The following is a 13,082-nucleotide window of genomic DNA, read 5'->3' on the forward strand; positions in this document are numbered from 1 at the left end:
TGTTTTATTTAAAAAATGCTAAATAGAGTAATGAAAGAACAAAAACAATATATTTTGAGTCTTTAATTTTGTTTACCAAATAAATTTCTCTACAATGTGTTACCTACAGTCTGACCACCGATTAAATGGAAAGGCAAACTTCCGGTTTACAGGCGGAAATGGACAGGGCATTTTCAGAGATGCTAATTGCTAAATTAGGTCGAGTCACATTCAAATGAGTGGAACACAAGCATTAAATTTTTACTTTTCCTCCTTATTCAGATAGACTCGTCTTAACTGGACATTTGCCAATTCCATTTAATCTGTGAGCAGATTTATAGCCTTTATTTTCATGAAACCCCCACTTGAAAGTTATTTTTTTCGAAAACGAGGGTTCTCGACGTTTTACATTTGTGTTTTGAATACTTTTCCACTATCTTGCACAAAAAGTGTAGCCTGTAAGTAAAACGCAGTATAACCTCGTTTATCCAGATCAAATTTGTGGACTTTAAAAAAGTTACGTCAACATTGATAATTTTGAAATTTGCTGGCAAAAAATAACTATTTGTTCGCTATACATTACCTTTTTAACCCCCAACACACAAAGGAAGGGCGTTATAAGTTTGACTTATCTGTCTGTATGTGTATCGGTCTGTCTGGCGCTTTAGTGCCTAAACGGATGGACCGATTTTGGAAAAAAAAAATGTTCGAAAGGATAGTTGATCAAGAATGTTCTTAGCTAGGTTGCGTCTTTGGATGACATTAATTAACGAAGATATTAGTTAAAAACCTCCAAAAGGTTTTTCGTGATTTTTGCAGTGAAAACATTTAAAAAGTTTAATATCAAAATAAAGAGATTTTTTCCCCGCGTCTGATAGAATGTATTTGGAACTTCCATGTTACATACAATTCGAATTATAACGTTTTTTCAACGCAGATTTTAATAACGGCTAAGCCTTTATTCACGCGATTAAGCACCGAATTCATTGTTGGCCGACAAGGAAATTAAACGCAATGATTTAAAATTTTTATCTGTTGCCAGGTTCTATTTGTCAACAATTAAAATGTTTGTAATTAATTATTAATAGTATGAGGCTTTTAAAACGATTTTCAATTTTCCCTCTTGATTCCACATTTGAGATTCAGTCAGGTTTTTTCTTTTAATTTTATATAGCTTGTATATGAAGTTGTTGCATAATATGCTTGCGTTTATTGATTTTATCGATTAAAGCGTTTGTGTGCCCAAGCTTTATGCAACCGCCTCACGTGTTTCAACCAGAACACTGAACCAACTTTTAGTGTTAAGAAATGCTGTGAAAAAAAAATGTTTTATATTCTTTAATGCCTTGGTAGACAATTCTATCCAATTTTGTTGCAAACGACAGTTTTTTTTTTCGCAATGAGAGGTAAGTCTCCTTATTTAAGGATTTGTTTTGCTTTTTACCATAAGCAGTAGCTGCACGGCGATGTCCGTGATAAGAATTTGAAGGAAGTCCGTTGAATAAAAATTCCACCCTCCCCCTCCCCCCTCCCACTTTTGATGTGAAATGATCATTTTTCTTCAACTAAAATATGTACTCACCTTTTCAAAAAACCTAATTAAGTCGCTTTGGAATTAAAACACTATTCCCCAAAACACATAAAAAGGTATCCCAGCTGATTCGCCTTTCTTATGCAAGCAGCCCCAAAGGAGAGGGGGTGGGGAGGTGTACTCTCATTGTTCGTTTTGTCAGAAATAACAAAAAAAAGTTCACTTTCATGAGAATGCTTTTTTTTTCAAAGTCAGGTGGGGGGGGGGGGGGGAATCACGCGTTTGAAGTTCCTTAAATACGGGCCTATCTATCTGTCACTGACCATCTACTTATATCGACCTATATATTTATCTATCGATCTGTCTATACAATCCATGCATATATACCTCTGATGGTAGTTAACAATCTTTTTTTATGTATGTATATAAAACAAAGATGCGAAAAACAGCACGCTTTATTAATTTAATTAAAAAATGCACACAAATATGTAACGTTAAATAACAGCAAGATGTCTGGGGGCGGGGGGGAGAGAGAAATGAATAAATTGCTAAATGGAAAAAAAGAAGCAAAAGTTGAATCACCTGGCCATCACGTCATTGCCATGACGTAATGAACCATCGTAAATTGAAGATTGCTACAACTTCGGCTATGCTTGTAAGTCGTGCCGTGCTCTGCATTAATAAAAATGTAAAAAAAAAACTATTGCGTATTTTTGAAAACTTTTTTTTTATCTGAAAAAGGTGAAATGTTTTTACTATTACATAGTTAAATTTCAGAAAAGAGGCCTTTATACTTTTTGCTGGACGAGTTTAGAAAAAATTAAACCCAGGCAAAAATGCAAAATAAAGGTTTTTTGAAAAATTCATAAAAATTACAAAAATTGTGCTATCTGCAAAAACTTTTTTTATCATACTTAAAATTAAATTTCCTACATTTTAGTACCAAAAAATATTTTTCTGGCGTGATTAGTTTGGGGTCCGTGAGGTAAAAAAATACTAAAAAAAATGCTAAAAATCACATAAAACATTGAATTTTTTTTTCTAATTAAAATATCAATGTAAATTAAAGCCATTAGCTTTTCTCAATAAACGGACTATTCAATACAAAAAAAAATTTTTCAATTCGAACCAGTAGTTCCTGAGATTAACGCATTCAAACAAACTTTTCAGCTTTTTATAATATTAGCATAGATATTACCCGGATTATCCAGCTATCCCGGATAAACAAGGTTGCACTGTACCTTATTTAAAGCTCTGTTGTATATGAATGAAAACAACTCAACAAAATACCACAGGCAATTTATTTGATCTCTGAGGTCTGTGCCACACTCAAGAATGAATGTAAGATTTTTGTAAAGAATTTAATTACAGATGAAGTTGATAGTTAAGTCACATAGAAGTTGAGACTCTTAAAAGTATTTACATAAGTAAGAATTCCTTACTTTGGTGACATAGGTCTATCACATGGGAATATCACAGATGCAATTGCTGTTTAGAACATCTCGGAATATCCGGATACTGTAATTAGGTCGACCACCATTAAAGTGACGAGAACAAATACTGAGAGTCCAAAGGTCATAATCACAGTTGATGAACGAATGGTAAATCCAAAAAGTTTTGACTGTAAAAAATATATAAAACAGTTGTATGTATATTAGGCAAGCATATTTTATATAATAATTATAAATAAATTCATTAAAATATATGTTGGACTAGTAATACAGGTTAAAAGTCTCGAATTTTACGACTTTATAATTTATGATAATTTGCAATTTTTGGAACTATATTCATAAACCCGAAAAATTTTCAATTGAAGCAATAAACATGTTTACTTTTCTGAAAATGGCATAAGCCTGTCTTTGATGAACATAACACAATTTGAAAAAAAGGAAAAACTTACTTTGAATTACATTAAAGTATGCATTAAAATTTCAGCAAAATAAAAATCCCCTCTGCCCGTAGGAAAATTTTTTGCCAAAATTTGCCCGCAAACTCAAACAAATTCCTCCCTTACTCCTTTATTAGTTAACCTATGTCAACTTTAAGCTTAAAAAACTACCTCCTCCCCCCCCCCCCGTAAAAAAAGTGCGGAGGGGTACATCCAAGGTTCCAAAGCTCTATTTGACCACCGATGATATTGAAAGACAAACATCCAATTTACAAGCGGAAATGGACGCACCTATTATTTTACAGGGATGCCAGTTTCCCGTTATAGATATTTGATATCGCCTAAATTGAGCAGATCCACATTGTAATAAACGAAACACGCAAATCAATTTTTTTTTCTTTTCCCCCTCATTCAAATAGAACCGTCTTAACTAGCCGCTTCCATGATAAAAGTGTCAAGGTAATTTTACACCAAATTGGGTTTCCTGTTAAACGCATAGTTACACAGACAGAGACAATTTTTTGACAAAACTATTTGATGTACAAGGTGTCTACAAATTAGTTGGTCAAAATTATTTGTTAAAATAATTTACAATACAAGGGGGGAAAATGAAAGTAAATACTGTTACGAAATAGAGAAATAGTCATAATTTTACTACTATCACAAATATTCGATGTGATTTCCTTTCTTTTATCTGCAAATATCCCATTGGTAACTCTGTTCTTGCTACAAATTTGTCAGCAAGTTTCTTTTGCTCAAATTAGTTGAAGTAAAAATTCCTAATTTTAGTACAGAAATGTATACATGAAGTGGCCGAGTGTAAGTTAACTTGGTATTCAGTAAAAATATCTCTATTCCAGAATGTCATCGATTCAAAATATTCTTCGTAATGCTGCGATTAGGATCTCCGTAGCCTTCACAATGCTGCCAGGTTAGGTTTTCGGAAGTTCTGAACTTACAAAGTAGGGCAACAATATTTTATAGACATCCTATTCTACACTGTAAGAAAAAAAAAATCCGAAACATTACTGAGTATTTCCGTGTAACGTGTCGGGATTTCAACGGTTTTTATCCACTTCCTGGAAAAATCAAGTATCATTGTCAAAAAGTTTCCTGAATTGCTACAAGTTGCACAAATGCACACTCCTCACTGGTGTTGCAGGCGAGTAAAATTCTCGATATCTGCTTGCAGTTTTGGCTTAGCTTTGGCCATGCTTTCAATACTGCTAATGGAACTTTCTTAATAAATCAGGAAGGGGCCAAGCAATTATATTATACCTTCCAAAGTTTACTCTACAGTTCCAGAGACACGACTGGCTTCAAACGGGAAGATTTCTGAATTTTCAAGGAGGTTTCCGAGATAATTTTTCAGGAAGTTTACTGAATATTAGAGGAAAACGTCCCTAGTTTTTGCAAGATATGTTACTAGCAGAAATTGGGCACATCAGCTGCCCATTACTTTTCAGGAACGTTTCTGAATCGTTTTTACAATGTATAGAGATGATGAGAATACTTACTCTAAGTGTAGCGCCGCTGACAAACAGTACGAAAGAGTCCAGCTCTAACATGGATGACGCCTGGTAACCGAAGACTCGCATTTCGAATGATATCTGGCGTAATTTGCTCCCTATGCGCGTTAATCTTGCTGCCTGAAGAAAAAAGAATGTTGAAAAAATCACCAGATCGCGACTAAATACTCTTAACTCTTTCAAATACAAATACAAAAGTGACAACCAGCAACAGGCTCTGGGCCCAGCTAGGCTGGTCCTAGTCAATTTACAATCCCAAGTGAATATCAATGGCCCTCTTAAAACTAACTACTCTCTTGCTCATTACCACCTCTTCCAGTAAGCTGTTCCAAGGTTCCACTACCATGCTAAAATAATAATTTTTCCTAATATCCATGTTAACCTGAGATTTAAATAGCTTAAAACAATGACCCCTTGTCCTGTTTTCAGTGCTGAACGTCAGCCCCGTAACATCTTTCATTTTAATAAATTTAAACAACTGAATCATGTCCCCTCGGTCTCTTCTTTGCTCAAGACAAATTCTTCATGACAAATGACAAATGAAAAATATCAAGGGAGCTCCGCCCCCTCCCCCTTTTTTTAAACTGCTCTGTAAAGCATTTTGTATCTGAGTGGTGCGTAAAATATGTTTGGTATATACAAAGGTGATCTACATTAGCAATTCTTCAGTTTTCCACTGAAATGAATTGATTCCGATGTAATATATCACTGGCGACATCTAGGAATTGAGTGGCTAACTACATAGGTAGATGGCTCAAAACTTAAATAACTTTTTTTTCTTGATTTCTTAAGTGAAAAATTAGCAGTTATAGAGTTAGAGCAAAATTATTTTTATGTATTTTTTCTTTAGTTTTTTGCTACAGTATTTTTTTTTTTAATGCTCTGATTGCTGCAAAACATCTAGTTTATGAATTGGTTGTAATAATTTATCTGCATTAATAACGATTAAGTCAGAACCTAATGAAACGTTCTCGTTAGGCATGAATACCTATTGCCGATTTATTGCCAATTTCAAAAAATTGCATCATTGTGCCTCCATCACACTCTCATTCAAAAAATGCTACGAAATAAATGCATAGAGTGATTTAAAACTGGAAGTATATTACTGTACTTTGTGTGTAGAAATTTAGGTTACCCCCAAAAGGTGAAGTGCATTCCCACGAAATTTTTCGACGAATAAACTGAAACAAAAAAGCATTTTAAAGTCAATTGAGGAAAAGCACTAGTAAATATGAAAATAGCGCGCTTGACACATTTAAGTAAAAAAAGAAAGTACATTTTATCAAAAACAACCCTATACTAGTATCACTACAACGTTCGCTTCACTCTTTTCGCTCAAGAGCATGAATGCAGAAAAGTCAAAGCTTTATTATGCTTATGGCAGCAAAACATCTGATCTGGGATGATTTTATTTCTACTTGGAAAGATCACAAGACTAAGTATTATCCAATCAAATTACATTATTGGCAAAGCAAACCGACTTCCAATGAATAAATTTGTTTAATCTTTCGTCCACTCGACTCAAATTAAATTTACTGAGTTTTTGAAATATCGAGATGATACAAAAAGGAGTGATTGAATAATTTGCATTAAAGAAAACTGTATGCCTTGATTTGACTGTTATTAAACAGGTTGGATATAATTGTTCCCTTTAACAGGTGGGCCAACCCCCCCCCCCCCCCCCCAAGATCGAGGGCGTACCCCGCCCTCCTAAATATTACTAAGATCCCTCCTCCAAAAGCACGAGTCCCTCCCCCCCCCCTAAATATCACGAGATTGCTCAGCCAAAAGCACGAGCCCCTCCTCCCCCCGAATGAGAAAAATACCTCTTAAAACACCCCCTTCAAAGGCGCAGTCTGAGCCATGACCCGCCTCCCTTCCTAGGTGGGCACCCTTGCCTGTAAGAAGTTAGTCATGCAAACGTATTCTACATAATGGTACATTAAAATGTATCCGAATCTTTACTGGATGCCTGAATTTAGCTGAAATATAATTGATTTTTTTTTATGGAACGAGACTGGCACATGATAAATACACATTTAATTAAAAAATATATTTAACGCTATGGCAATTATGAGCAGTTCAATTTATTTAAAAAAAAACGTAGATATCTTCTACATGGCTTAAGCAAAGCATAAACAGATTCAGAAGCAAAATTTCACTAATAATCCTCTTTTTCTGTGACTAACTATTCTGGAAATACTACTCATGTATTTCCTTTAGCGATTATTAATTAGTTTGTTTGTAAATGGATTCAATAAAATGTTTCTAAAATGATTGATCGTTGATCATTTCAATATTTATAGCTATTGGACCATAGCACTGTATACGGAAGAAAGTAATCGAATGACGATCATTTTTCATCTTTATCATTTAACCCTAAGATCGTTAACATTTCGTTTTCCAGTCCAAAATAGCAATGGGGTTCCTTAAAGTGATAGCGAATCCCTAAAAGAGTTCCCTGGCATAAGAAGTTTGGAAACCGCTGAGGTGTATGTTTATATGAAAAGACAAGTTGTTTTCTCTGCATTGACACTGCGCAGACAGAGTAGCAGGTTTTACGGAAATCATCCCCCCCCCCCTTTTATTTCTTTCTGATTCATATGTAAAATGACCTTGACCTTCCAGAACCCAGATAAGATCACGGTCCCCCTCCCCTCTCACACCAACTGTTTTCTGGATATCGCTCTTCCCCATTTATTTCAGTTTTCGACTGTTTAATAGCCATTATTTTGATTTGGAAGGAAAGGGAGCTTTATATTAACCGTAAACCTTCTTCTGATTGGCTTAAGAGGTGAAAAGTTCAAGAACAGGAACATTTGTAGCAAGGAGGGTATCAAAAACGGAAAAAGCTATTCTTTTTTATGTTTTTTTTTTTCTTTTTTCAGTTATTTTTCGGGGTAAAATCCGAGTATCATTCTCAGTCGTATCAACCGCATTTCTGAAAATATGTTCATATTTTGAAGAAATTTTTCAAAAAAAAAAATTAATAAAAATTAATAATAAAACGTATTATGCCAATATGGCAAGTTTATCTTATGATAATTTCTCAAAACGTTCCATCAAGACTGTAGATAAATCACCAAGTGAATAAAACGAGCCATTAAATAAAATCAATTTCACTTAAAATGTTCTCGCCAAGCGACCATGTTTTTAAGTTATTAATCTCAATCTTAATTGCAAAAAATAGAATTAGAATTCGTCAAAAAATAATTCAAATGTAATATTTATTGAAGTTTTTTTCCCAATATCATTTATAGTTTGATAAGATTACGCTTCAGTTAAACATTATCTGCTGTAAAACTTACTTTTTCAATTTCTAAATTATGAAAACAGTGACGGTAGGATCAAGGTATCTTCCTTTAAATTTTACCACAGGCAAAGCCGTGGCAGGTATAATTTCGGACTCGAGTGAAGTCAATACTCTTGTTTTTATACCAAAAAATAAGTGAAAAAATGTGAAGAGGGAAAAAAACCGATCATTTTTGAAGATTTGTTTTACATTTTAAAGGAGAAAATTCCTTCAAGTCTCCCTCTTTTTCCTTACAGATGGGCGTGCTTTCTGAACTCCGTGGGTGTTTCCGATCCAAAAATTCCGAAAATTTAGGGCTGCCGTTTCCGAAAACTTTGAGCTGACAACGCATTCTAAAACTAAAAAATTTAAAAAAAAATTATTATGTTTTTTTTCCCAATGATGTTTGTGCGCACAGTTGAAGAGTTTTTTTTAAGGGGGGGGGGGGGGATATTGAGCTTCCTTACACTTTCCAAAAAGTTCACCATCTTCAAAAACTTTACTCGAGTCCACTATCACCCATGTTTTCTCCACTCTAGACGTTCAGAAGAAAGTTAACTGCGAAACTCCAATACTCCTTAGCCTTGAAAATCAAAATCATGTCCATTAAATTATCGGAAAAGAAAAAGCATACGGTGGGGGGGGGGGGCGATCTTCAAAAAGTGGAAGGAGACAGTTGAAAACGGTGGCTATAATTGAATTCAAGAGGTGGTTTTCCATAATAATCAGCAGAAATAGTCTCAGAAGTAATTGGGTTGTTTCCGAAATATTAAATTTTTTTTCTGAAAAAGCATGCTTAAAAACATAGAATTTGACCATTTTTTAAATAATTTGACAAAGTTCAATATTTTTTAACAATTATTTTAATCGGTGCGCAGATTGAAATTCACTTTTTACGCTTCTACACATGACATCACAAGTCATGAAATGCATTCATTGATGCCATTAGCGCACAGCGCAAATTATCATGAGATGGAAACGTGGTTGACACCGAAGTGTAAACATTTAGCGTGTCAATTGAGCAGTTTGCCAAAGTACATCACTTGTGACGTCATAAATAAAAGACCACTACTTATTTCCAAAATCGGACATTTAAAATAGGCAGTCATGGGACTGCCGACATAAGTGAAAACTTGATAATACAAAAGAAATTTGGTATGCTTGTATGCACGCGTGTGCGTGTGTTTAATTTTCATTTAAAACTATTTGCAGTTTCAAAAATTAAAGTTTTATAATTTGTAGATTCAAAATATCAGCTACAGTTTAGTTATAACGTTTATCAGCAATGCGAGCATCAATTATGTACATTTTAGTTGGTCTATTTTTGTTCGTTTATAAAGTAAATATTGATGCAAATGTAGGAAATATTAGGAAAAAAAATCTTAGTTTGTGTTATTCAGCTTTCTATGCATAAAAATAACAAACAATACACACATTGAACTTTCTACGCAATCAATTCACTGCATTATCCCTCTTTAGCAGACTTGGTGGAAAAGCCGATATGCCGTGAAATTGACCAGCATGCCGGAAAATTCGAATTTTGCAGCATTCCAGATAATTCGGGGTTCATTTCAAAAAAAAAAAAAAAAAAAATCAGACTTAAATTTAAAAAATATGATTTTAACAAAAAATTCAATTTTTTTTTTTGTTTTTTCAAATTTACATATATTATTCATATTCAATATTATGATTTTTTTAAGTCATGATCATCATCATCATCATCATTATTAAATTCCAAACTGATACTAATAATTTATTGTAACCAAAAAACTTTGACTCGAATCTGTTTAAACATCGTTTAAAGACAGCATCAACTACACTTTTATATCTCGTTGTGCTAAGATTGAAACATTGAACAAGGTTAAATTAAATTCTCCATTTAAAAATTCAGTCAATGGTACATTTTTAACATCTTCAAAGTTGAAGTTGAAATCCCCACTCAAAATCATTGGTAAATCATCAAAGCTCTTCCCAAATTTATCTTGAAGTAATACAAAAGAGTCTTTAGAATAAATAAATAAATTTTCATACACAAATTCTCGTATTGCACCTGAAGACTTATCCGGTGAAATATAAACCGCAACCATTACAATTATTAGCTGCCCATTTTCAGAGTGGCAGCGGCAAACACAACGTCTCACTGATATCAGAAAAATTCTTTGCTCATCTCAAACTAGTATGTTGTGGCCGTCATGAAACTTTCTTCTATATTTTTCCTTTTTCTGATCCCTCCCCATGCTTGACGAGGAAGCAATATTCCTAACAAAAACAAAATTACACATGCAAAAACTTGACGACCATCCCAATGTCTGAGTTATTGCAAAAACAAAGCAAAGAGCGAAAATTGAAAGTTATTTTAAAAGCCTTGCTTGAATTAATTACAAATATTTTATTTGTTAACAAACGCAAGATGGCAACAGTTAAAATTTTTAAATCATTGAGATAACATTTCCGATCGTTTCCATACAATTAAAATCACGAGAAATACGCAGACGACAATCTATTAAGATTTATCTTTCTTATTGTTGCATTAATAAAACTATTTTTATTCGCAAAAAAAAAAAAAAAAAAAAAAAAAAATCAACACCTCTTGGAGCGATTGGAGTCAAAATTGAACCAAAGCCTGTTTACGTATGGATTCACATATATTCCAAATTTCAACCAGAACGTAGCATTACTTCTTGAGATAGGGCACTCACAATGGAAAAAAAGAACGGGCGATTGCGCTACCCCCTTTTTAGCTGTTGACACCAAAATAAAATCAGCTCTTATACCCACTAAGGGCTACTTGGCAAAAAATTTTCGTTTGATTCCGTTCGTTATTTCTTGAGATACAGCAGTCACAATTGACGACAAAAAACGTTCTATAACTCAACCCCCGTTTGAGCTATTGACACCAAAATTGAATCAGCACCTGCTCCTGTTAGGGGCAACATATGGACCTAATTTTGTTTGATTCTGCCAGTTACTTCCTGAGGAATAGCAAGCACGCGTAACTCAAAAAACGTCCCATTGCTCCACCCCCCTTGGGGGAATTCGCGCCAAAAACCAATGGGCACAAGTTCACATAGGGGCACATATGTGTACCAAATTTCGTTCAATTTCATGCGGCAGTTTTTGCTGTAGAGCGGCCACAAAAAACTGGTCACACACAGACGTGACACACATACACACACACACACACATACACACACACACAGACAGATAGACATTTTCCAAAAATAGTCGAAATGGACTCAGCACACCTCAAAACGTTCGAATCCGTCAAAATTCGATATTCGAAAATTTGCACGAATCCAATACTTTCTTCTATATATTAAATATAGAAGAAAGTAAAAATACCCAGTGCCAAAAGAAGTTTGCTTTTCAGAAATTTTTTTGAGGGTGTGGACCGAACTCCCGATGAGTAGCTTTTTCGATTCTTGAGACTGATGCGCTGCCGGTAAAGGAGCAGAGAACCCATGCATGCGCTGTATTCTGGTGTTGGTGAGGTGATGGCTTTTCGGGTGTCGTGAAATGGATGATTTTTTCCCACCTCAAAAGTGTTCAACGCGCCTAAAGAAGTTTTCACTCCAATAAATAAATAAAAAATAACTGTTGGAAAAAAAAAAAATTCTGACTCCATGTTTTTTACTTTCTTCTATATCTAATATATAGAAGAAAGTATTGGATTCGTGCAAATTTTCGAATTTCGAATTTTGAAGGATTCGAACGTTTTGAGGTGTGCTGAGTCCATTTCGACCATTTTTGGAAAATGTCTGTCTGTCTGTGTGTGTGTGTGTATGTATGTATGTGTGTATGTATGTGTGTCACGTCTGTGTGTGACCAGTTTTTTGTGGCCGCTCTACAACAAAAACTACCGCATGAAATCGAACGAAATTTAGTACACATATGTGCCCCTATGTGAACTTGTGCCCATTAGTTTTTGGCGCGAATTCCTCCAAGGGGGGTGGAGCAATGGGACGCTTTTCGAGTTACGCGTGCTTGCTATTCCTCAGGAAGTTACTGGCGGAATCAAACAAAATTTGGTCCATATGTTGGTATTAACAGGAACAGGTGCTGATTCAATTTTGGTGTCAATAACTCAAACGGGGGTTGAGCTGTAGAACGTTTTTTGTCGTCAATTGTGACTGCTGTATCTCAAGAAATAATGAACGGAATGAAAGAAATATTTATCGGCAAGTAGCCCTTAGTGGGTATAAGAACTGATTTTATTTTTGTGTCAACAGCTAAAAGGGGGGGTAGCGCAATCACCCGTTCTTTTTTTCCATTTTGAGTGCCCTATCTCAAGAAGTAATGCTACGTTCTGGTTGAAATTTGGAATATATGTGAATCCATGTGTAAACAGGCTTTGGTTCTATTTTGACGCCGATCGCTCCAAGAGGTGTTGATTTTTTTTTTTTTTTTTTTTTTTTTTTGCGAATAAAAATAGTTTTATTAATGCAACAATAAGAAAGATAAATCGTAATAGATTGTCGTCTGCGTATTTCTCGTGATTTTAATTGTATGGAAATGATAGGAAATATTATCTATGATTTAAAATTTTGAACTGTTGCCATCTTATGTTTGTTAACAAATAAAATATTTGTAATTCATTCAAGCAAGGCTTTTAAAATAACTTTCAATTTTCGCTCTTTGCTTTGCTTTTGCAATAATTCAGACATTGGGATAGTCGTCAAGTTTTTGCATGTGTCATTTTGTTTTTGTTGGGAATATTGCTTCCTCGTCAAGCATGGGGAGGGATCAGAAAAAAAAAAAAAAAAAAAGAAAAATATAGAAGAAAGTTTCGTGATGGCCACAACATACTAGTTTTTTTTTTTCTTATTCTACAAATTTCAGTGACTAAAAGTAGCACTTTTGATT

At 34.3% G+C, this 13,082-nt stretch overlaps 1 protein-coding gene across 1 annotated transcript in view; it reads right to left on the bottom strand.

The window, feature by feature from the left end:
• Positions 1 to 2,808: 2,808 nt before the first annotated feature.
• The window catches only part of LOC129228084 (uncharacterized), a 43,895-nt gene continuing 33,621 nt past the window's right edge, over positions 2,809 to 13,082 (bottom strand). The window contains exons 10-11 of the mRNA XM_054862722.1: positions 4,916 to 5,047; positions 2,809 to 3,131 (exon numbers count right to left, since the gene is read on the bottom strand). Coding sequence (XP_054718697.1) covers positions 3,003 to 3,131; positions 4,916 to 5,047 — 261 coding nt within the window. The 3' untranslated portion in view covers positions 2,809 to 3,002. The remainder of the gene's footprint in view (positions 3,132 to 4,915; positions 5,048 to 13,082) is intronic.

Source organism: Uloborus diversus, chromosome 8 (genome assembly GCF_026930045.1).
Source record: "Uloborus diversus isolate 005 chromosome 8, Udiv.v.3.1, whole genome shotgun sequence".
Taxonomy (NCBI): domain Eukaryota; kingdom Metazoa; phylum Arthropoda; class Arachnida; order Araneae; family Uloboridae; genus Uloborus; species Uloborus diversus.